Here is a 24248-nt window from a genome sequence, read left to right on the forward strand (position 1 = left end):
AGTCTGGAAGGATGGGCTTGGCAGGGCTGTTCAGTTGTGTTTTGTTCTGATGGCTTGAATGATGGAACAGAGAGCGCATGCTTGTTAAATTGATAGGGTGCTCTGAGCTGGGAGAAACTACAGACACTTTAGAGAACCAGATGTAGAGTTGCAGATAATCTTGACAGGTTGACAAAGTGGTCCGTAGAAAGAGGAGCGAGTTCAATAAAAGCAGTACCAAATAAGGCATTTGAGCAAATCAGCTGCCTGTGCAGGATGCAGCATAGCTGGGTCAGGGGAGGTTCTGGAAAAGGCTTGTTGAGAGTGAGTGAAAAAATGTTACATTGTTAGAAGGAAAGAAAATGCTGTGCAGGGATGTAAAAGTAGCAGTGTCATCTGGGGAACATGTGAAATAATCTGTGTACCTGCACCTCACTGGTCAGGGGCCCTGCACATGCACCCACAGCAGGAGGGCTTGGGGGAACAGCCTGAGGAAAGCCTTGGAGACTGTGCTCACAGAGCCGAGGGAGGGGTGGTTGGCAGAGTCTAGAGCTGAGAGGTTTGAGGAAGTGGGGTAGATGTTACCACAGCCTTTAAGTATGGACCCTTCCTCAAAGAGGAAGGAAATAATTTCTGTTCTGGCCTAAACCAGAAGTTTTAGGCTTCTGTTGCAGGAGGAGCAAGACTGCAGTTGAAAATGAGCTACAGGGAGACTGATGTGTTACTGATGTGTTAGAGCCCTGTGTCTGGGAAATACACAGGTAATAGGGACGAAGAAAATAGGTGATCTGTGTGGGCCACAGTGTGATGTATCGCTTCACTACACCCTTCTAGGCCTGCTTTTTAGGATGCTTGTAGGTGAGCCTTCCATGAGAACACATTCAAAGGAGTGCTTTGCACATAATTACGCTTTTAAACCTTCTTGTAGAAGTGAGCTGCTCCAACACTGCAAGGAGAAAAGCATTGGTATTAAGCAGAAGTTACCTGATGTGTTGTGCCAGGGTCAATGTTCAAGGCAGGTTGCAAGGTTGCAGTTCTCACTGACTCACTTGGCACATTTTTGGGATTTGATTAGCTGTAGAAAGAGCTTGCAGATAAGGCATGTTCAAGGCTGTGCTTTGAACTGCAGCGAGTGACAGCTGGGCTGCATGAACACCTATTTGAGATGTAACAGTTGCTAATGATCAGCCTGACTTGTTGGCTTCAGCCGCCTTTGTTTTCCGGTGGAAAACATGCTATATCCATGCTATTTGATGTTTGTTGAGTGGAAGGTGTTTGATCCAGCAGTGAGATGGAGAGTTGTCTCCCTTCCTTCAACATAGGTCTCTACCTGCGTAGAAAGAGGAGTGTGATGCAGCATTGGAGGTGGCTGGATGAGCCCACCAGTGCGCTGAAGGGGGCAGGATGAGCCACTTAATCCAGCCAGCATTCCAGTTGCTCAGCCCTGGAGCTGACTAGGGACAAACTGTAGGGAGCTCAAAGCACTTGAGTAGGGCTGGTGCATGGACAGTCTTCCCAGTGCTCTGGTGGTTTGCTGTCATGAAAGGAAATGTTGAAGCTGCAAGTCCTTACAGAGGGGCAAAGGACTTACTTTACCAGGTACCAAGTCTGCCTCCCAGTATCTCTTTTCTGAGAGAGCAGATGGCAATAGGAGTAGACCTCTGGAGCAGCATGGTGCTGCTCAGTACACGTTCCTACCTGTGCTGCATGGGCAGGGATGCAGCCCTGAGCTCTGCCCTTTCTGCCTCCCACTGTTGCAGAACAATTTATGGCAGTTCTGCAGCCTGCCCTCCATGTGTGGGGCAGACACTATGGTGGCTGAAGTTGTTACTGCATATGTAAAAGCTATGCAAGGCTGTGGCAGAGACAAGGATCCATGACTAGGAGAAGGCCTCTGTGCATGTGGTGAGTGGGATGGAAAGCCGAGAGCGTTTCATGCCTCATCACTGGAGCGACAGGCACTGAGTAAGCAGGGCCAGCACATCTCTGAATGTGCCTCCCCACTGAGTTTCTCTTAGGGAGGTGGAAATCTGCTGCTTCATGCAGAGAAAAGTTATGTAGACAAGCTGTGTTTTGGTGCTTGGTTTTGTGCAAAACATGGAAATCCTTTCCTGCCTGGTCTCTTTTCATTCTTTTTGCTGTCAGTCATTGCACATGTCATCAGTGTCTGTGGAAAAGACAGCACAGTCGGGGCACAAGCCTACTGCAGACTCCAGTGTGAAAAGCCGCATTAACGTGAAGATTTTCACATGAGAACTCCTGGTGATTGACGGGACATAGAGTGCAGTCATTAAAACCAGAAACATGTGTCTGGAGCCCCTCACTGGTCTGGGATTAAAGAGACCGTAGCAAACTGCATTACTGGTGCTCACGTGAGCAAGCATTGGTTTGTGCTGGAAGCCTTGTTTCTGCAGCACAATTCAACTCGAGCAGCCCGTGAGGAGACAATTTGTGCAGTGTGCATAGGGCTGGGTCATCCAGCCTGGTGCAGTACCCAGCCCGCTCGTATTTGCATTGATCCAAGCTGGGATGCAGATGACAAGGTTAAGCCCAGCAGACAGCCAGGTGTATTGCAGGTTTTTCTGCTGGATTTCAGTGTGCTGCCATCAGTGCTGCACTCAGAACATCTGGCTTTGTTGCACTGCAAGGTGCTGTCACAGTAGCTGGTGTCAGATTCCAGCCATTTACAGTCTACGCCATCACAGTATGACTTAAGTTGGAACACAGAGTCAATCACATGCCAGCGGCCTACTGTAAGGGTGGGGGAGTGTGTGGGAAGAAATGGGGAGCAGATACTCTTATAAGATCCTTTAATGATTTATATTTAATATCCATTTTTCAAGCCTTGGGAAGTGCAGTCCATATGCTTTTCCCTCCTGGCTGTAGTTGGCAAAGCAGCTGATGAATATGGTCCTTCAGACTCCTTCCATTTTGCGAGGAGCCAGAAAATACAGCTATATTTAGCATGTTACCAAGGCCAGCAGCAGAGTCTGTTACTGGATGGTGATTCCCTGGCTGCAGACTTGTGTGCCACCTGGGACAGGGTGGGAATGCGCCTTCCCTGGAGTCAGAACTCATGCTAAATTAACAGCAGCCAACTCCCAGTTACAAGAGGGTGGCTGTACTGGTCCCAAAAGGCTCAGCATGCCACTGACCAACACAGATCAGTCTCTAAGCACTGTGCCCCTTCCTGACATGTGCACTGACCCACTCCAGATGCTAAGGTGGTGCTTTTTGGTACAACGTTCAGCTTGGAGAGTGTCTCAGCTGTTCTCCATGCAGAGTACTGGAATTGTCCTATACTGTGTGCTGAGCATTTGATGTTCTGTAGCCAAAGCTAGTCCCTGCAGGAAAACTCTGCCTTGCACATAAATATGGTCATCTGAAACTTGGGGGCCTAACTCCTGTTGTATTTTCTCCTGTTGTATTCCTGGTTGTCCTCATTTGTCCCCAGCACAGTATCCATACAGCAGATTTGCTACCAGTTCCCTGTTGCTTTCCCTGCTGTGTTGCAGCTGGTACTGAGGAGTGAAAAACGGCAGCTCTTTTGTCCTTCTGGCGGCATTTGTAGAGCTGAAATTGGTCTAGAAGAGCATGTATGTTGCTGAGAAGTACCAAGAACGGTGGGCACTGTGATTCAAGTGTGGAAGAAGGGCTCAGTGTTGGAGTTCGGGGGGTACTACTGGTGCCCATCACTATAAAGTAAGACATACTGAAAGTTGTTTCATACCAGGATGTCTAAGCTGGGAGCATTTTGTGTCACTCTTAGTCACATCATCAGTTCCAAAAATTCATTGTCTGAGAAATGAAGTACCTATTGGGGTGTTGGAGAGGGCAGCTCAACTCAGCTGTGGCTTCCAACCCACCCGCTGAAATGCAGTGGTTGGTGATGCTCAGGACCAAAATGATGACTAGGAAGAGCTGGGCCAAAGGTGTGGGTTTGGATCCGAGTGCAGTAGTGATTCATTTAGTCTTTCTGGAGCCTTGAAGGCCTGACAGCCGTGCTGCACTTCACAGCCTTCGCTCTGCAGCAGCATCTGCTCAGCTCTGTCTCTTACAGACACATGTCCTTGAAAACAGTAGCTCTGTGTGGGCACTGGTTTTGGCTTACAGGCACTGTCTGGAGGACCAAGGCCTTGTGCTGTGTAGTCTCTTTTTCCTGGTAGTAAAATTGTTCTGTTTGTAGAACCTCCTGTTGGAATTAAACAAACTGCTTTGAGGAAAATAGTAGAACAAAGCTTCGCACCAAGCTGGGGTTGCTGGTATCAATGATATTCACAATTCTGTTGAAATAGCAAAGTCCTTTTCAAGTTGAAGACGAGTGTCTAAGTATTGTTTACAAAAAATGGTGGTTGTTTTTTCATCTTCTCCATTCCTGCAGTGTAGAAGCATCTACACAGATTTATTCCAAATTTGGTAGAAATTAGTGTTTTCCCAACCCAAAGCTCTTGTGCCAAGTTACAGCCAGGAAGAATTTCTAAGGCTGATGTGTAAGCCCTTGGAGACTGGAGCTTAGAATAGAGCAGCTCTGAGGCCATCGACAGCCCCTGGCTCTGTGGGGTCTGCCCCTGATCAGCAGCAGCCCCACAGAAGCTGCAGAGTTGGGAAGCTGCAGATATGCTCTGAGGCTGAACCCTGGACTCTTGTTGGGTCCCAGGTGATGGCGAGGGCTGTGGAGAGTCCTGGTTCCGTGCAGCTGGAAAGATGCCATGAGAAAGATGACCTCAACCTGCCTGGTGCTGATTTCTGCTCTTTCCAGATTTATTTCCCCTGGTGCTGGGTCGTCTGAGCACCAGCCAGCTGCATGGTGCCATTTACCCTCACTTTACACAGATGTGAGAAAGTGTCCTTTGATGAAGATTCACATCCGCAGGGCCTGTGAGCAATTAACTCGCTGCTGGGGATCTGGGGCTGTTTGATTGCCGAGAAGCCAAAACAATAGCGTTAAAAAGCCTCTTTCTTTTTGAATTGGGTTGTTGGGAGCCACCAGGGTCTTTTCGGAGCAGGGCAGAGTTTCATTCCGCAAAGACAGGCTGCTAAAGTTTGGAAGTGGTTTTTTTCCCTGTCCCAGTGGGTTTAGCCCACCATTCTTGGATTTAATTATTTGCCTTTTGTTTAACTATGATCTCCTTGGAGTAGATAAGAGAAGAGCCTGTTCCCATGGTACATGTCAAACAGCCCCTTTCACGCTGCAGTCAAGCTCTGCAGCACTCTCCCAAGGGAAGCTGTTACCCCACCAGGAAAGAGGACAGAGGAAAACACACAAAAGAGAGCTTGCAAGTTTCAGGCTGCTCTACAGTGACCTACCCCTCTCCCAGCAATCCAAGGAGCCTGATGAGGGGTTCAAAAACAGCCCCTGCAGTGGGTCATGGTGTTGGCTTTGTGTAGTGGTACTTGGACTGTCCAGTGATTCCACCTGTATGTTTGCACAGGTCTTACGAATCCCCAGAGAAGCATTCCGGGTGCAGGAGTGGTGCATCCGAGGAGGTTCCCATCCACCTGAGCCCTGGGTGCAGTGCCGTGCAGAAGCGTAAAACCTTATGGGGTTACAGCTCTGCTGCATGTGATCCTGCTAACAGGAGGAGGCACCTGGTGTGCCCTTTTGCAAAGGAAACTTAATTACGTTGAGACTGAGAACTCCATGTCCAGCCCTTGAGAGTATCTGAGATAGGCTGGGTAATGGATGGTCCTGTGCCTTTGCTGGCTGCAGGAACCATCATTAGTTACCTGTCATGGAATTGCTCTGTGGCCTTCAGATCTGGCCTCATTTTAATAGGTTCTGAGTGACTCCAAAGAATTTGTTCTCGCAAAAATTCACCATTTTGGGGTAAAAATTTTACAAATAACTTAAGCATAAAATTACATTAAATATTTAAGTGTTCTGTGTGCCTCTGTTTCCTGAGGAGGGAATACACAAAGAAGGGGGGAAGGAACCCTTACTTTCCAAGAATTATTTCATCTTAATGACAAAATTTGTTACTAGCTTTCTTATTCAGTAAGCTTTTGGTCCTTATCTTTTTACATCTACTTGCAAACTCTATTAAGGCAAGGGCACAATTTATAGATATTTTCTAAGTGGATGATTTCAGTTGATTTGCAGTGATCCCATTAATGGTGCCTTGCTTTTTAGGAGCCGCTGGCATCTCCAGTGCTTATGCTTATTGTGGGCAGGGAAAGTCACTGATGCAACATATGGTGGCTTTTGACAAAGGAAAGCATGAGGGGGCAAAATTGCTTCAGTTCTTCCTCCTGTGACTGCCAGTTCACGGCATCTCGGGGTACCTGCATGTTGTGGATCAGAGATGGTGCTTTACAGAGCTGTCCTCTCAGTGTTTTACTCAGCACAGCTGGGGAAGTGGTGGAGACAGTTTTTTTTCCTTGCTGTCTGGTTGTCAGGGCCAATTAAGTCGTCTGGTGTTGGGAGGGAGGGGAAAAACAGCCCACGCAAGGAAACAGGGAATTTTTGTTGTTGTTTCTGGAACTGTTGCCACTAGCTTCTGAAAATATTGGTGTTTGTGTTAGATTGTTTGGGATTTTTTTCTTTCAACAATCATTTTAACATCAGGAAGCCTGATGTTTGGCTTTAGCTTGATAGTATTCAGTTAATGTTACTGCAGGAGAAGTCATGTTGCTCTTCTCTTCACCTGTTATAGAAAAATCACAAAAGAGGCACAGTGGCAACCAAACTGCCTCCGCCTCGATGATTGTGTTGTTCCAGTAACCCAAACAATCCTTAATTAAATTTCTCTGGCTGCCCTGGGTGTTACATTCACTGAAATGCTGTTTCATTATGTTTTTTAGGGCCGGTGTACCCGAGAGAACTGCAAGTATCTACACCCTCCCCCACACTTAAAAACACAACTTGAAATAAATGGACGCAACAACCTGATCCAGCAGAAGACAGCCGCAGCCATGTTTGCTCAGCAGATGCAGTTCATGCTCCCAGGCGCGCAGCTACAGCCAATTGTAAGTTACAGCAGTGGCTCAGTCAGGCTCATTCTGTTCCACAGGTCTCTCTGCTTGCTCACTGAGACCCCCACCCCTGTGCTCGAGCTCAGGCAGTTGTCTGTGCTGCACAGAGTTGGGCACAATCTTCCACAAGGGTGTCTGTTACTTCTGTATCTCTTTGCAAGCTGTGTCTCTCCTTTCCTCTGATAACTGAGGAGCTGCAAGATTCCGGGAATCAAGTAGAAGGGTCTTAGCACCAGGTGCATATCTGACCAGTTAATTTATGTACATCCCAGAAGTTCTGAGTGGCTCAATTCCAGTGGATCCTATTTGGGATGGTTATTTTACACTGGGAGGATCAGGCTGACTCCCTTGGACTAGATGTACTGGTGGATTAAAACTGGGGAAGATGAATCCTACCTAGACCTTAATACTTTTTTATTTCTGAGAGTGAGACCCATTTCACTACAGTTGTCCCAGCAGAGAGTTTGTGCTAATGTCACAGCCCTGTCACTTGTTTTTCACAGTAATCCTGTTTTATACTAAGAGCAGGTTGGAAGGGAAGCATGTGGGAGACAGGTGTTTGCAGAGCAGGTAGTTCAGAGAAGCCTTCACTGTCTATCCCTACTTTTGCCTGTCAGTTAAAATGGATTTTCAGTCTGGAGAACCCTGTCATGGCAGGGAGAGAATGGCTTGTTGGTGTACCTGGGACTGAGGTGACATTTGTCAGCTGAGTTTTAGGCTGTCACAGTGTATATTTTAAGAAATGTCAGAGGTCTTGAAGCAGCTCTTCAGTGCTGACATGAATAAGCTGCACTGAGAGTTAATTAGGAGTTCTCAGTTTAAAGTTGGGGCTGAATATCTTTCCTGGGGCAATGTGCACTTGGTGTGCTGTTGTTGGGTGAGGTTCCTTGTGCTATGCCACATGAGAGGACTGGCTGGATTCCGTGGGCAAAGTCTCCTAGCCTGAAGTTGGACAAGTCTATGAACCAGCCTGGTGTCCCACATGCAACGTTTGGCTTCTCTGCCCAAATGAGACTCAGCATCTGTCACCCTGGCTTTGAGAAGCTCAAGTATCTCTGGTTTATTCTCACCAGAGACTGGTGAAGGGTTCTTCTTTTTGGAGGCTGTTGTGATGTTTGGTGTAAGAGCTTGTGATGGAGCTGTTTCAGCAGGGAAAACTGCCACTGTCCCTTCATGATGGTGCTCTGCCACCAGACCGGGGCATTTCCTCACTCTGGCGTATTCCTCCCATCTTTTGGGGGTTTTCCCTGTTTGCCGTCACTCTGACCATGCTTGTGTGTCTGTTGGCAGCTTTATCTTGGTGCTGCCATGTAAGCTGGGAAAATGCTGTTTGTTCTTCCCAATTTGAAGATGGGAAAGTGAGGCAGAAGAGAAAAAGGGCCACAGAAAAAGTCTTCAGTTGTGCTGTGCATTAGGCTCTAATCTGCTGTAGTCTTTGCACCTCTTTTTTTGTGGCATTTGAAAGTATGTGCACATCAGAAGGAAATCCTGAATTCCCACAAAATAGTAGTACTGGTTTCCAAGTCCTGTACTAAAAGCAAACCTTTCCTGTTTGGGGTTTTCCTCTGTGGGGAATTCATAGTGGACAGTCTTTGGCTGGCTATTTGAAACATCTTTGGGATTTCCTCTTTGGAAAGTTCCCATCTTCCCACTTTGCAAGCTTGCAGGTTCAGTACTCTCCTGAATTTCGCTCCTGCCTTTTAAATTGCCTCTGAGACTGAATCTGTTGGTTTGTCTGGGTAGTGCTCTCATTTCAGAGGTAACCTTATCTGATGAGAAAGGTCCCTGGTTTCTAAATTGTGCCATGAGGGAGACATGGGCAAAGAATAAAAATAAAAATTTGCCCTGCAATGACTGCTCCCTTCCTGCTTTCCCACACTTTGCTCAGAGTAAACGAGCTCACGGTCTCATTCCTGCTGCCCAACTTGCTCCACACCAATTTCAGGACAAACAAGAGATTGCTCTTTCAACTGCCTTTGATTTCCCAAAGATGCTGTCAGTGGAAGCTGGCTTTGAGAATTTTTTTTCTCTCTAAATGAGAAGGGTGGGGCCTCCTTCTGGCTGCACATGAAAATTCTTCAAAGCAGAAGGTATTGTATCAGATGCAGCAGCAGAACAAATCCCATGTGATCAGAAAGCTCATCAACGAGATGCCTGCTTAATTGGGATGCTTGCCAGAGATGGGATTGGAACAGCGTGCTTAATAGCTCCAAACAATAGCTGAATGCTTAGACATTTTAAAGTGCGTTTCCCTCAGAAAAGCTGCCATGTTTAAAAAAAAAAGACCAAATACCAAAAAAACTCCACCAAACCCAAAACAAACCAAGCAGCACTCGACATATCAGCTTTTCACCAGTCTGCCTGAAATGGTCTTGAATGTCTGTCTGTGATCTTGTGTCTAAACATTCACTGCCAGATCTTACACCACCACTGCTGTCCAGGAAGAGCCAATCTTCCTGCTAAACCAAGAGCCAGGAGCCTGGTGATGGCTGTTTAATGAATGTGCTCTCTAAGAAGAGGCATGTCCCAGGTGGGCTGCCTGCTGCACGCTGCTCACAGCAACCTACTAGGTGTGAATTAGTGGTTGCTTACATGGACTTCTTTCTCAGAAGTCTCTGGTTGCTCTCTGATGTTGCTGCTTTACCGTTTGTGCAGAGCTGAAAATCACGTGTGTGTTTGGTGCCCCTGATGCTTCATACAGCACTTGAAAGCAAGTTAGGCAAGAACACGGAGCAGAGTGTTTGCTCAGCATGGTGTATTTGTCTGGGAGAGATGGTGGAATGATCATGTAGGTGCCAAGTAGGAAGATTATACGAAAAGTTTTGACTTTCGAAAAATCCAGATTTCAATTTGACTGCTGACTTTGGTCAATTTGTGCTGAAAGCTCTCTTGGTTTTGCCTCTGTTTGTGCTAGACTGCTTAAAAGTTGTGTTGAAGGTAGAAGGAGCTGATCTCTTGCATTGATAGGAAGAGCCATTTTGGTCAATGTTGTGTCTGGTTTCTCAGATGTGGTGACTTGGAGTCCTGTCTTGCCAGTGCAAGACCACCCAAGAAGTGGGCCCTAGGCCTAGTGCCCCATCTCTCCATTCTACCTTATTCTTTGCAGCAATGTGAGACAGACTTCTAAAGGTGACCCTAGAGGGGCTTCAGCTCAGGGTCTGAACTGATGGGGTGGTGCAGGGCAGTGGTTCGCCCAGTGCTGCCCCCTTAGTGCTGTAACACGCTGGTGATGGAGCATGGCCGTGCTGACACACCTGCCCTGCAGCTGCCTCTGCTGCTGCCTGTGGAAGCTGTTTCCTCTCTGTTTTCAAGCTCCTCATCTTTTCTTCCTGTCAAGGTCTTTGTAGCCAGGACTATCTTGTCAGCTCTGAGTCACCTGTGCCTCTGAAGACAACCCAGACTTTAACCCAGCCCTTTGTCCCCTCCTGGGGCAGTGGGGTACTCCTGCCACTCCTTGATGCTGATGGAGGGATTAAAGCAGAGGGTGAACAACTTGCTGGGCCAGTGATGCTTGAAACAAGTGCTGGAGCCGATTTCAACAGGTGCTTTGCTCAGGCATTTGTTCCATGCAGCAAAAACCTGATCTGTATCTCAGCCTCTAGTCAAAGGCACACTAGGAATGAATAAACACAGGTACCCTGGCCCACCCAGGAGCTGGTATCTGCAAAGAGACAGTGCTATGTGGCGTTAATACCTGTCTGTTACACTACAGCCGCCCTCAAATGAGAGATCCTTTGAGCTACTTATGTCTTTGCAGTCTGATTGAGGAAGTGAACACCTGTGGGAGTAGGTAGTTGGGTCTTTGGCTGGTTGGATTCACTCCAGTGTGCCCAGCCTTCACATGGTAGGGTGTTTTTTCAGCCAGCCCCGTGCAGTTACACTGGAGGGGAGCACAGGTTTTTGCTTTTTCTTACAGCATCAATTATGTTTTCAATATCAGGGTCTTCAGTCTTCTCAGTACGAGATCTTTATCTTGGTTTCTATCACCAGACTGTAAGGTGCCATTTTTTTTTTGTGTGCTTTCCATGCATAGCTTTTTATAAGTGACCTGTCTCCCCTCCTTGAGGACATCAACACCTCCATATTTACAGTGGGTCTCTCATTTTCAGGCTTTCCCTTTTCGGGATCTGAGGTAACTCAGAATCAACGCTTCCTGGCTGAGACAGTGCTTGTGTGTGACAAAACACCAGCCGCTCCTCTGCCTTCCTCTTCACACCCACTCTGTGTTTCTTCTCTAGCTTTAGCACAGTTTCTGCTAGGCAAATTGAATGCAACTTCTAGTTTGTTAACAAAATCAGCTGTTCCAGGTTCTGTCAGGTTCTGTGGTGACAAATGCCCCTTCCTGGGATGGTGCCTTTCTCTGCTCACACCATGCTTGGGATTAGAGCTCAGAGCTGTCACAGTCCTTGGCAACCCTTCCCCTGAGATGAATTCTCACAACAGCCATTTCACATTTTATTATTATTACAAGCATTTTCATACTCAGTAAACCAGTCTTGGGAGCTGCTACCAGCCTGAACCCTTTGCTGCTGCACTGTAATCTGTTTTCCTCTGCTCAGAAGTTACTGATAGTGTCTGTGTCCTGTGGTTAATAAAAGTTTACTTGCAGGGAAGCCTGTCCCTGTATTTCCTCAATTTGCAGGAGGTTTAAGGGGGACAGCAGGTGTAAGTGGTGATACTTTGAATCCCTCTGTTTTACCCTAAAGCACACCTGCACTCAAGTTAAGAGCTTGTTTTTTTAGTGTACAGTCATAGTATTGCTCTGTCAGGTCTCCTGGCTGTGTAGAGTTGTGTTTTTAACTCCTGGTGGGATGTGGAAAATAATGGGAGAAGGGTAAAAGTGAGAAAATTCATAGGTTTGAGATAAAAACAGTTTAAAAGGTAAAGCAAAAGCTGCGCACACAACAAAGCAAACCAGGGAATTCATTCACCACTTCCCAAGGGCAGGCAGGTGTTCAGCCATCCCCAGGAGAGCAGCACTCCATCATGCATAACGATGACTTGGGAAGACAGATGCCATTACTCAAAATGTCCCCACTTCCTTTTTCACCACTTTAACAAGTTGAACATGATGCCATATGTTCTGGGATATCCCTTGGGTCAGTTGAGGTCAGGTGTCCCAGCTCTGTGTCCTCCCCAACTCCTGTTGCACCCCCAGTCAACTTGCTGGTGGGGTGAGAAGACAGAAAAGCCCTTGACTCTGTTGTAAGTGCAGTAACAAAAACACCCCTGAGTTACCAACACTGATTGCAGCACAAATCTGAAACACAGAGCCACACCAGCTACCGTGGAGAAAATTAACTGTATCCCATCCAAAACCAGCACAGCCATCACAAGAGGTGGACAGGTGGCATGTTGAGGAGAGCAGTGCTGTTTGGAGTAAAAATTATAGTTGAGTTCTGCCTATAAGGAAGAAGTTTGCTCGAATTCCCTCAGGACATGGGGAACCTGCACAGACATAGAGGAGAGAATTGTCTGGCAGCAACCATATTACTGGTACTGATGCATGAGCCAGACTGGATTTCCCAATCCAAGACAGGCAGCCGGGTCTGGCAAGGAGCACAGCCCATCTTTTCCCCTCATCAGCCACAATAAATACAGAGCTCCCTGGTGCCAGCTCACAAAGGAGCAGTTTTCAGAGTGCTGAGCACTCTCCAGACTTAAAACCCCAGTGCTTCCAGGTTTAATGTGTTGAGTGAGGTCTGCTTGTTCCCTGGCTGCGCACCCGCTTGGCTGCCGAGTGTGAGTCCCCTGCCCGCGGGCAGGGTGTGGAGCAGAACTGTCACTTCCAATCAGTGAACCAGGCACATGGCGCGGGCGGGCAGAAGGAGTGGTTGTGAAACCTTGGGAATGTGGCAGCAGATGTCAGGGCACGGAAATGGGTGAACAAACAGCGGCAGCAGTAAAAACCCATCCTGCTTCTGCGCACAACACTCCGCAGGTCTCCAGGACCTCAAGTCGATTGTACTCCTTAGTTGTTCCTCATGAACATCTTTTCCCTGCTCGCTTTAGCTTGGGTTCAGATCCATTGGCCCTTGCTGATTGCTCCCAGTGAGGAGAGGGGCTGCCTTTGAGGAATGGCCTTGGAGGTGGGGACTGTGTTTCAGGAAGCAGGATCTGCTTCCCTATTTGTAGTGGCTTTGGTGGAGAGGCTACTGTATCATCTCTTAGTGAATGTTTCTCACCCCTTCCCACCAGTTTCTGGTGATTTCACTCAGTGTGAGGTATTGCAAGCCCCCCAGCCTTCCCAGTCTGCACACGTGCATCCTCTGCTTCAGCAGTGGGAGGAACATCTCCCCTTTGTCTCAGAAACCAGGTGGGTCCTTGAGCTGGCTGCTGGTTTTGTTTGAGCCCAGGCAGAAGTCTGCTTCTAAGGATGATCTGAAATTTTGGAGCAGTCAGGATACTCTGCATGAGGTGCTGAAAAGCACAGGCTCAGTTTGCCCACACATTTATGCAAGCCACATATACTACAAGGTTTGGGCTACTATGGGCACATAAAACAAGTGCTGACAACATGTCAGGCCCCAACATAACCCTGTGCAGACTGGTCAGACTAGAGAAGCTCCTTAAAATAACATGTACAGTGCAAATGGTGACAGAAGTTCAGCAGATGCCACTGTAATAACTGGTGCTCACACAAAGGAAAACAGTAATGTATGCTGCCTTCTCGCTAAAGTGTTCGGGGAGTCTCAGCATTTGAAAATCCTAAAGTGTTTTTATAGCAGAAAAAGGTGAAAAATGTCCGGGAGCCACAGAGAATTGTGAGAGAGAAGAAAATTACTTAATAAAGGGCTGTGGATTGGAGGATCTCTGGATTTAATGGCTGAAGTCTCCCAGTAGCTGAAGCAGTGCTTGACTTGACTTGCGCTCAAAAGAAGGAAAATTGGAAATCCCTCCCAGAGAGAGAGTTACTTAGTTCTGCTACACTTAAAACATCCAGCACCACTGATGCAGGAGGCTGTGTCTCCTTGCTGAGGAGGAGAAAGTGGGACCTATTCTGGCAACGACCTGTCATTCCCACCAGCTCAGGAGCTGCTTGCTGTCACTGACCTGAAAAAGGGGCAGTGTTAGATAAAGCTGTGTTAGGACAATTTGACTGGTGTTACTGTGGACTCGCTTCTTCCATATCACAACAAGCAAAGTGTGGAAGTACTGGGATGAAGATGCTGCTGAGGAACACACTGTCCATGTGTGATTTCTTTAAGAAGCTCACAGGACTAGAAGTACTGAAATCAAAGAGGGAATGATATGTATGGCCAAAAAACTGCCCCAGGCCATTGTGTAAGCACACTGGTATTTATTGTCAAGTAGAGGCTGTAGCTCCCAAGGATGGTATCACATACACCCACAAATGTGAGCAGCTTTAACTGGAACCCAGAGTTCACAGTGGACCAAGTGGCAGGAGGGAAAATAAAAATGGTTGCAAGTCACAGGCTGCTGCTGCTGGAAGCTGCTTGAACCCCTGCTAGAGGAGCAGGAGTGCTGCTGTGCAGGCTCTGGTCTTCAGTGGGGGCAGGGGAAATTTTTCATCAGCTGTAGTTGGTTTCATTGCCAAACACACATTGGATCTGGTGCATTAAAGTCTCTCAAACTCCCTGGCTGTGGGGGCTACTTACAGACTTTAAATGGAGCATCTGCTTAGGAGCCTGTTGTGATCTGGCCTGACTGGGAGCACAGCAGCTCCTTTCCCAGACCAGTGCTGCTGGAGTGGTTCAGGCCATGGAAGTGGCTCTAGCTGCTGGCACTGAAGCTCTGCTATGCTCTGAGGATGTGACTAACACAATGTAGGGGTCTGAAGCATTCAAGATCCTTATGGCCTGTTGTTCTGTCTTCTCATGGGACTACTGCTCTTGCAGCACAGGTGGTGTGCTGGGCCTTGTACTGGTCCATCTGGTATACTCTGTCCAAGGCTCTTCCAAGCCCAAGACTCACTTGCTCTTGCCAAAGCCACGAGGTCTGGGATGTTGTGACACTAACGCGTTTGGTGTCCTCTTGCTGCCATTCATGTGGAGGGTAGGCGTGGGATAATTCTGCAAAATGGCTTTTGCCTGGTGAGTGTTGATAGTCTGAAACCAACCCCAGATGTGCAGGATGCTGTACCACCAAGTGTACCATGGGAGAGATACCTCACCTGACTCTAAATGTTCCCTCTTTCTACCTGAGCCACCCCAGCCCTGCTAACATGGAGCCCCTGCAGGCTGATAGTGAATTCAGCCATGCAGCTAATGGGGTTACCTGCCCCCAAGTTCTGAGGCTGCAGTTTGCCTTGGATTCTCTCTACAGCATTGTGTAGACACACAGAAGCTGAGACATTTATTTGGGAATGAGAAGTCTGTTTAATTTGGGCCTGCCCTAATTGCTGGCATGAAATCGTTAATTGTGTCATTAAACTATAAAGATGATCAATATGCTTTGATCTGGCAAATAAAGATGCCTTGTATTCAGGATGAGTCACAATTCTGTGAGTCAGGAGAAGCGAAGGGATCGCAAATAAATGGCGATAAATGAATAGATTGAAGAGCACAGCATTTTGATGTGGCTAATCAAATTGTCTAAAAGGATTGAAGTGATGCAAGGCTTTGATGGGTAATCCAAGACAGAGCTTTTTAACTAATACTTTGTTTTTCCTCTTTCTGTACACAGACAACATTTCCTGTGACTCCATCGCTTGCAACAAGCCCCACGATGGCTTTTAGTCCCTACCTGAGTCATGTTTCTCCTGGGATGGGCTTGGTTCCTGCAGAGCTTTTACCAAATACTCCTGTCCTGGTTTCCGGAAATCCCACTGTTACAGTACCAGGAGGCTCTGCTGGACAGAAACTGATGCGTACGGATAAACTGGAGGTATTGGACATCCGATACAAAATTGCTGACAGGGATGAACCGGAGATGTCCCAGCTGTTGCATTCTGTTAGAATGACCTGATGCAGCACAGTGTATAGTTTAATTTGCAGCTTTCCTAACACAAGGCTGCTGCTCTCTGCTAGAGAAGATTGTTTTGTGGGACCTGACCCAAATCCTTGGAAACTGGGGAGAATTCACTCTGCTGATTTCACTGGGTATCAGAGCAGGGTTGGGATGGGTTTTTGTGTGTGATCTGCCAGACTTCAAAAAAATTACAAGTAGATCATCTGTTCTTACACTTGAGCTGGAGATGTTTTGGAAGTAACAGACACTTCCCTTGTCTAGAGATGGGCTTATTGAGCTTTTACAGAAAGCTTTAAGATGGGAATGGTGAGTGTGGGGCATTGAAAAGATGTCTCTCCCTGCCCCACTTCCCAAGTTGACTGGGCCTGCTGGGACTTCATGTTTGAATAGTTATAACTGTCTTTGAAACCCTGAGCAGAGGCTCTGCAGGAGATAAGGGCTGAGGACCTCAATTCAGAGGCCCCTGCAGGTGTAAATTATAACACAGAAAGGTAGCGGAGAAAAGTGTAATTTCAAAACACATTGTTTTGTGTTATGTATTTTATCTTGCCTTGCTGATGTCTCACCTTTCCCCACGCTCAGTCTGATAGTGCACTGGGACGGGATCTACACCATTAGCTGTAGTACTCAACAACTTCCCTTAGCTCCTCAGACAAGGAAACCTTGCAGATCCATTTTGTGAAACCTTTTCCTCTGCCTCTGATGCTTCAGTGGTCATCAGTGCTTAAAAGGAGCTGCAAGATCACAACAAAACCAGTAATTTTAGCAACACCTTCAAACACAGTGCTGTGTAATCAAATGTGCTGTCATGTAATGTCAGGGTCGGGGTTTTATTGTGAAGGGCAGTGAGACTATTTATGTGAAAGAGGCACCTCATATTGAAGAAAAAGCACTTGTTGCAAATAACAGCAGCATGTAACATTTAGAATTAAATGTCCTACCCAGGAGTGTGCTCCATAACAAATACATAATATAGGTGAGACACAAATGGCAGAGTTATTAACATTTAGGCTTTAGAGGCAGGGGAGGAATCTAAAGCTCCAAAAGTTTTGTCAAAATGACATTGTCTTTTTGGGGTCACTTTCCATTCTGCACAAAATCTGTACTTCACTTGCATTTGATAATTGGCCTTATTAACATTGTGGTTTTCTTCATCCCCTGAAGCAGTTGTGAGTAGCACCGGTAGCTCCTGTGACTGCTGGTGTACGTGCTACACCAGATGAGCATGGATTTAGAATACACACGTGCTTTAATGTGGCCAACTGAACTGATACTCTGTGTTGAAAGTACTTAAAAAAGGGTAATTTGATGTTCTGCTCAACAATGTGACTTTCTTTTAAGGTTTGTCGAGAGTTTCAGCGTGGAAATTGCACACGTGGTGAGAATGATTGCCGCTATGCTCACCCTATAGATATTGCAATGATAGACACAAATGAAAATACTGTTACAGTTTGCATGGATTACATCAAAGGTCGATGCTCTAGGGAGAAATGCAAGTACTTTCATCCCCCTGCACACCTGCAAGCCAAAATCAAGGCAGCTCAACACCAGGTGAACCAGACAGCTGCAGCTGCAATGGTAAGTAGAGCTCTTCTCAGGCTGAGAGATTTCATGTGTCATGTGTTGTTTGTGGAAAAGTGGACAGCTTTGTAAATGGCTGACTACAGAGCCAAAAGCATGTGCAAGATGCGTCCCATTTTTTCATCCTTTCTCTGTGCTCACCACAGCATGAAGCCCTCAGTACATCTCACCAGGTGGGGACATGGTGACAAACCCAGTGATTTTCTGACATGACATTGTGATGTGACATGAATGTAAGTGCAGGAGCACTTGGAACCAACAACTTCTTTGGCCAAGTTGTAGGGTCAGTTCAGCTTCCTCAGTGCACAAGGAAAGCAAAGATCCCATCCCATAATACATCCTTTGCAGGAAGATCCTGACCTGTTGAAGTCACTAGCAAAATTTCCACTTAAAAGCAGACAAGATACCGGTTGTTTGAGCTTAGCAAACTTGTGCCTGGTACCTTTGCCAAGGCTTAGTGAAATTACAAGACGCAAACCAAGGATGACTTCCTGACCTGTTTGATGCTTTGGACCTGGTAGAGGTGGTCGCACCTGCATTTTAATTTGAATTGTGTCTACTTACATCTATACTAAAATAAGTCAAGGAAGACTTACCAGATGAAACTCTTAGCTAGAGTTTGTTGTTCCACTGAATTTAGTTTAAGGGCATCTGTTTATTCCAGAGATGAGAGAGCTGGGGAGGGAAGAGGTCCATGGGGTCTTAACCACGTGTATAAATTCCTGATGTGGAAGGTAAAGAAGGTGGAGGCAGACCCTTCTCTGTGATGTCCAGTGAAAGGACAAGAAGCAATGGCCACAAATTGAAATTCAGGACATTCCATTTAAACATAAGAAAAAATTTCTGTACCTAAGGAAGATGGAACACATCTCCATCTTTGGAGATGCTGAGAACCTGCCTGGATGCAGTCCTGGGCAAGTTGTTCTAGTTAACCCTGCTTTGAGCAGAGTGTTCATCTGGCTGATCTCCAGAGGTCCCTTCCAATCTCATCTGATCTGTGATTTTTTTTAAAAACTTTTTTTATCAGTATTAAAAAGGCTCTTGCTGCCTCTTTTTGACTTAGAATTGAGGCTACCAAATTTTTTCTAAATACCTTTTCTTTTTTTAAGATAGTAAAGGAGTTTGCTTTTCATTCATGCTGAGATGTAATGCAAAACCAGGGCAACTCTAGAAATTAAACAAGTGCCCTCCTTGTAGCATCAATTTTACCTGGAATGTAATTTGAAGAACCAATTTATACTGCAGTATTTATTTGTCCTACAGAGTTTATTTATTAGTTTTCTTACTATTTTTATTATTGTTGAAATAAGAACCCAGGTCTGTTGAAAAATAACCTTCTGAAATTAAACTCTTGGGGTTTTTTACAACTGAATCTTTATTTTTTCACTAATTATCTAGGACACTGCTACTTAACCAAAGCCAGTACATGTTTTATTCATGTTGCTGGCTTCTCTTAAAAATGTAATTAACCATATTTGTATGCTGTTAACTAGAACCTTTAAAATATTTATCGATGGCTTGTTGCATCACCCCTGCTACCAAAACAGCTTACATTATTCATTGCCTTTTCAAGGTTTGATGCATTTACTGTACCTGTTGAGGTGTGAGACTTTAATAATGGGAAGAATGGTGCCCCATTTTCTTGGACCAAAATACAGATGACAGACTATGGGGTGTACCTTCTAAAACAGATTTTTAATGACTTCAAATCTAAATTCAGAATTTCTGAGGGACCCGATCCTGCAGTTACTTGACATGCACAAGTAGTAGCTTTACTCACACCTGCTTGGCTGAAGTCAGTGCAGCACTGGATGAATTGGGCCAGGCTCGCTCCCCAGTTCAGGATGGCATTTAAGCATGTGCTTGAAGCTCCCTCCATGTTCAGTGGTCCTTCCCTCACCATGACCACTCTGCTGGGCCCTGCATGGCTGTAGCTGCAGTGCTGGGGCTGCAGCCCAGTGCAAGTCCCCTTGCAGGTGCTGATCCCCAAGTGCTCCTGACCCACTGTGCCAGCTGCCATGACAGAGCTCTAAAGCACATGTCCTGTGATGACATTTTTTTACTTTTAAAACTTACCAAGGCAAAATAGCTGACTAGCCACTAGGCCAGGTAACTACCCAGCCACCCCACGTTGTGCATGCCTCATCTTCTTAATATATTGTATAATGCATTCACTTTTTTTTTTCTCTTCGCCTCCCCAAATTGTTGCTCTCTCTTGACACACCTCTGCTTGCTGTTTTTGTTACTGTGCTTGCCCCCCCTCCCTGGCCCATTGCCATCATGTGCTCGCTGCCTGCTAATTAAGACTCAGCCAGCTGTCAGATCACTGAAGCGACCGCTCGAGGCAACCTTTGACCTGGTACTTGGACCTTTCACCTTCTCGCTTTGCACGTAACCATCTTAGTCTGCATGAAAGCCTTCTGCTCTTGGTCTGTGCTGTTAGTGCCAGGGGAGACTGCCCATCCCAGCCAGAAATGTTGCAGTGTGCGTTCAGACATGCCAATCCCGTGCCCCACATACCATCCATTAATGTCTCAGCTTTGCCTCCTGAAGCCTGGATGTGTTTTGAAGGCAGTGAATAGTCTTGGGGGGAGGCAGCTCTGGCTTTTGAACTGTTGTTTTGTTTTTTTTTCAAACATTGGCAACTTTGGAGTCATGAGATGCAGTGTTTCAGTGAGAATTTAACTCATTAGGTCTGCAGTGGGCTGTAAATGTCAGAGGAGTGGTGCGGGACACATCCAGGAACTTTTTGTGGTATTCCCAACATTGCAGCCTTGCCTGGCAGTGTCATGCTGGTACTGCCCTGCACAAGGGCGTTCTGTGCAATGGGCACAGCTGAGATTTAGGTGGGAGAGGGTTAAGCAGCATCGTCAGAAGTCTGTGCTGGGAACTGAAGCGGGTTCAATGCAGAACTTGGGTCACATGTCCAGTAAGCTGGGGAGTGGCTGTGCCTGCAGCTGGCTCTGTTTGGTTCCTCCCACCATGCCCCAGTGGAACAGTGTCAGCAAAGGAAACCTGCTCTGGGTGGGTTTTGCTTCAGTGTCAGGTACAAGATTTGCTCCCTGAGCGTCTGCCTCCAAGCTGTCTTTATATAATCTTACCTTTGATTATTTTCTGAATCCCAAATAATAACATTTCACTTGGTTTTGTGATGCTCAGAGTGAGGCTAAAGCCAGTCTCACACTCTGCTGTCAGTCCTGGCTCTGTAGAAGACAACTCCTTTCTGTTTTCCCAAAAAAAAAGGGATCCAATACATCCTGAAAAAAACAGCTGCTGTTGCTCAGCCATAACAGGCAAAGGGAATAGGGAAAAGTGGACACAGAGGAGCCATAAAACTATCAAGCTGGTCTTGCTTCTCTTTCCCAGAGCTAGGAAGCAGCAGCTGATCTGCTCCCCATCTTCTCTGAAGACTTGCTTTTGGGTTTAAGTAATCAAGAGACTTCCTTATCAGAGTTTTAGGCAGCAGCAGTAGGAAACCTTGCTAGGGACCAGCTTCTGCCAGCAGTGGTGGAATGACGCCGTAAATGACTTCACAACCTCTTGCTCCCTGCTGCTCACGGCTGGCACAGACGTGGCCCCAGAGCCAGTGCAGGCAGGGCCTGCATAGTGCCTTGCTGCCTTCTCCAAGAGCTGCCTCTGAGGGTACAGTCTGGCAGAGAATGAGAGAGCCCTTTAACTACTCCCTCACTGAACAAGACCCCATGAGATAAGTCACTTGTATTAGTCTTCCTGCTCTGATGCATTGGAAGGCTTGTAACCACATTGTTGGAATATGTCGCCTCCTCTGAACCCTTCTTAAAGACTTCACCAGAGGAGGAGTCACAGTGGAGATAAAAGCATGTATAACCTTCAGAGGAAACTGCTTACATTGCTTATGCTGCTTGCCAGGGATCCAAGGCTACCTCTGCCCTTTCTCAGATCATTCTGTTTTGTCACACCTCTGGCTGAAGCAGCAAACCCAGCCGCTCTTTGCTGAGTGCAGAGGGGTGAAAGTGTGATTTGCTCCCAGGAGACAGTGATCCGAGCAGAACTTGCAGGTGCAATTAGAGTGTTTGCTGCAAAGATTTAATCCATTTTTTGTCTTGCAAAAAAATAGAGGGGTTTGTTCATGAACACGTGGGAAATTTTGACTTTGGCATGCAGTGTGTTTTTATCTGTCAGTCTTGCATGCAGTTAAATGCCTCCCTGACATCCAATCCTGTCAGATCTTGGAAGCTAAGCAGGGTCAGCCCCGGATTAGTACTTGGATGGGAGACCTCCTGGGAAATACCGGGCGCTGTAGGTTCTAGTCCTGAGGACTTCACTGGCACTGTCCAAGCTCACTCGGCCGTGGCAGATGAACCTCAGGACTTAAACGGTGGGGCCAGTTCTGCGCACGCTGAGCCTCACCTAAAACCCACTGCTCAGGCTGGAAGGGCACACCCACGTGGGGACAGCCCTTCCCAAATCTTCATTTGCGAAGCCGAGCCACACACACACTTGCATGCAGAGAAGTGGCACAAGCCTCTTTGTTCAGTAGGAATATCGTTTTCCCAGTCCAAAAATTAGAGGCTGCCTGGCATTGTTGTAGTGGAAATTGTTCATTGGAATCAGTACAGGGCCATGACATGGGTACTGAGCTGAACTAACCCTTTCACCAGTGCAGATGGCCAGATCATGTTGCACAGGTTGTGTACCCATGGGTGCACACAAACATATGGGCAAAAAAGGAAGTCATAGTAAGTTACTCTGGAAATGCTGCATTTATTTAGGTTTCTCTACCTGACTGCTGTTCAGGGAGCAGTGGTGGGACTGCCCTGGATCCTTTTTCTCCCTTGTTCCTAAGGGCCAGGGTAGGAGAAAAGGTGTTGCTGGAAAGACAAGGGGATAGTTTGTTGTCCCTTGACATTCCTGTGACCTGCTGGTGTCTGTATGCTGCTTCTGACTACTGGGCTTGGGAATTGTCCTGTAGGAGCCAGGACATCACTACAATGTCTCAAAGCCTTCAGCTGTTCTACTTTTGGCTCTGCCATTATGGGATAGTGTGTTTTTTGGGGTGGTGACAGCCTTTGGCCAAGAAGCAGGGAGTCACAAGTCCATTATGTGCCTGGCAGAGTTGTCTTCTATAATTAGTAAATTCTTTTTCTGAGGCAGATTTTAGAAGTGTCAGAAAATAATTGTTTAGCAATCAGGCACCGTAAGGAGCATGAATTCAAGCAGCAAGTTCTTCAGTCACTGTAAATCTGTAAAACCTCTCTGATGTACATGAAGTTACTCCAGTCTCTGCAAGTTGCAGATCTCTCCCGTGCCTGGAGGAACATTCATGTAGCCATCATTAAAGAGATGAGATGTAGATACAGTCAGATTTAACATAGATACCAATGAGAGCTTACCTAGAAATGAAAACTCTTAGATCTTTACCTGAAAGATGTCATGCTAAAATACGGACCTTAAGTAAAAGGTTTTGGTGTCTGTGTCTGAGAATATTGTCCCATCTTTGACTGTTATCTTTTGGTACCAGCCAGAAGAAATCTGGAAAGATGAAATTGTAATGCTGGCAGTGGGTGCCTGCTAGCATTAGCAGAGGATGTGTGCATGTCTGAGGGCAGTTTTGCAAATGCAATTTCTTCTAATTTTCTTTTTTTAATATTAAAACCATCCAAAAGCCACCATATAAATAGAGATAGGAGGGAATAATGTTTTGCCTGGAAGTATCTTGCTTAACATTTCTCAGATGAGCAGTCTCCTGTAGCAAATTAAATTTAAAGTGAAACCTGTTTCTAGATGGCAACAAACTGTTGCAACCTTTCACTTACAGTCTGTTGTGTGTTGATCTTCATAATTCTTTAAAATCTCTTTACCTGTGTCCTTTCTTCTGAGTACTGTGTGTGTGTCGCCTTAACCCTTCATTAGCCAAACCTCTCCCATTACCTACCATCCACTGTCACCTATGAAAAAAAAAGTAGGAGTGATAACCGTGTTTTTCAGACGTTGCTTTGCTACGTGATACAGACTAACAACTAGTCAGAAGTGACCTGATTCTGCATGACTTCCACGTGCGTAAATCTCATTGACGTCAATGAGAGCGTTACGTGCAAAAGGACTGCGGGGCATAATTAAAAAGGACCCTTTTCTATCACAATGTGGAGGAAAAAATGTGGTTTCTACTTGGGTACAATGAAAAGCTGTAAATCATTAGAAACATTCCTGTCTCCTAAGAACCTGACATACTACTTTGCTGTTGAGACATGCTTGGGTGAATGATGAGTAACTCACTGAGAAAAGTTCCTGAGTTGGGTTAATGCTTTTTACCAAGTCTGATCATGAAACAGGTTTAACAGGCTGGAAGAAGCCTGGTGGTGTGATAGAACAAAAAGAGGGGATTTGTCAATGGCTTTTTCCACTGTTAGTAATGAGCAAGCAGTATTTGAGTGATGGAGGCCACCTTCTAGAAAGAGAGAGCAGGTCCAAACATAGGTGGTGGCTGTGCTGCTGGTGTGAGCAGTGATCAGGCCTGGTCTTGACCATGTTGCTCAGCCTCTCTACTAACAAGTGGAAATGCATTTTACAATAAATGTAATGTTTTATGTGTACTTGGCAACAGCTGCTGCTTTACCACCTGGACACATGGGCCACTGCACACAGTGTGCACACTTCCACACGTGCACACACACATGGAGGCAGGTGTTGAACCAAAGGCAAACATCCCTTTTTTTTCCCATGGCATTTGTTGCTCATGCTAATTTTACTGTTTTTAAATAGTCATCAACTGTATTTTTCTTACCTCTCTGTTTTGAGTTTTTTAA

The 24248-nt window shown here is 46.3% G+C and overlaps 1 protein-coding gene across 9 annotated transcripts in view; it reads left to right on the top strand.

Moving 5' to 3' along the window:
* Window positions 1-24248, top strand: part of MBNL3 (muscleblind like splicing regulator 3) — a 94560-nt gene that overhangs the window by 54076 nt on the left and 16236 nt on the right. For all 9 annotated transcript variants that reach the window (XR_011699025.1, XM_071569259.1, XM_071569255.1 and 6 more), the window contains 3 exons: window positions 6781-6945; window positions 15598-15798; window positions 17224-17460. Coding sequence is in view for 8 of the 9 variants with exons in the window: in XM_071569255.1 (XP_071425356.1) it covers window positions 6781-6945; window positions 15598-15798; window positions 17224-17460 (603 nt within the window). In the remaining variant the exon portion in view is untranslated. The remainder of the gene's footprint in view (window positions 1-6780; window positions 6946-15597; window positions 15799-17223; window positions 17461-24248) is intronic.

This window comes from Pithys albifrons, chromosome 14, assembly GCF_047495875.1.
Source record: "Pithys albifrons albifrons isolate INPA30051 chromosome 14, PitAlb_v1, whole genome shotgun sequence".
Lineage (NCBI taxonomy): Eukaryota > Metazoa > Chordata > Aves > Passeriformes > Thamnophilidae > Pithys > Pithys albifrons.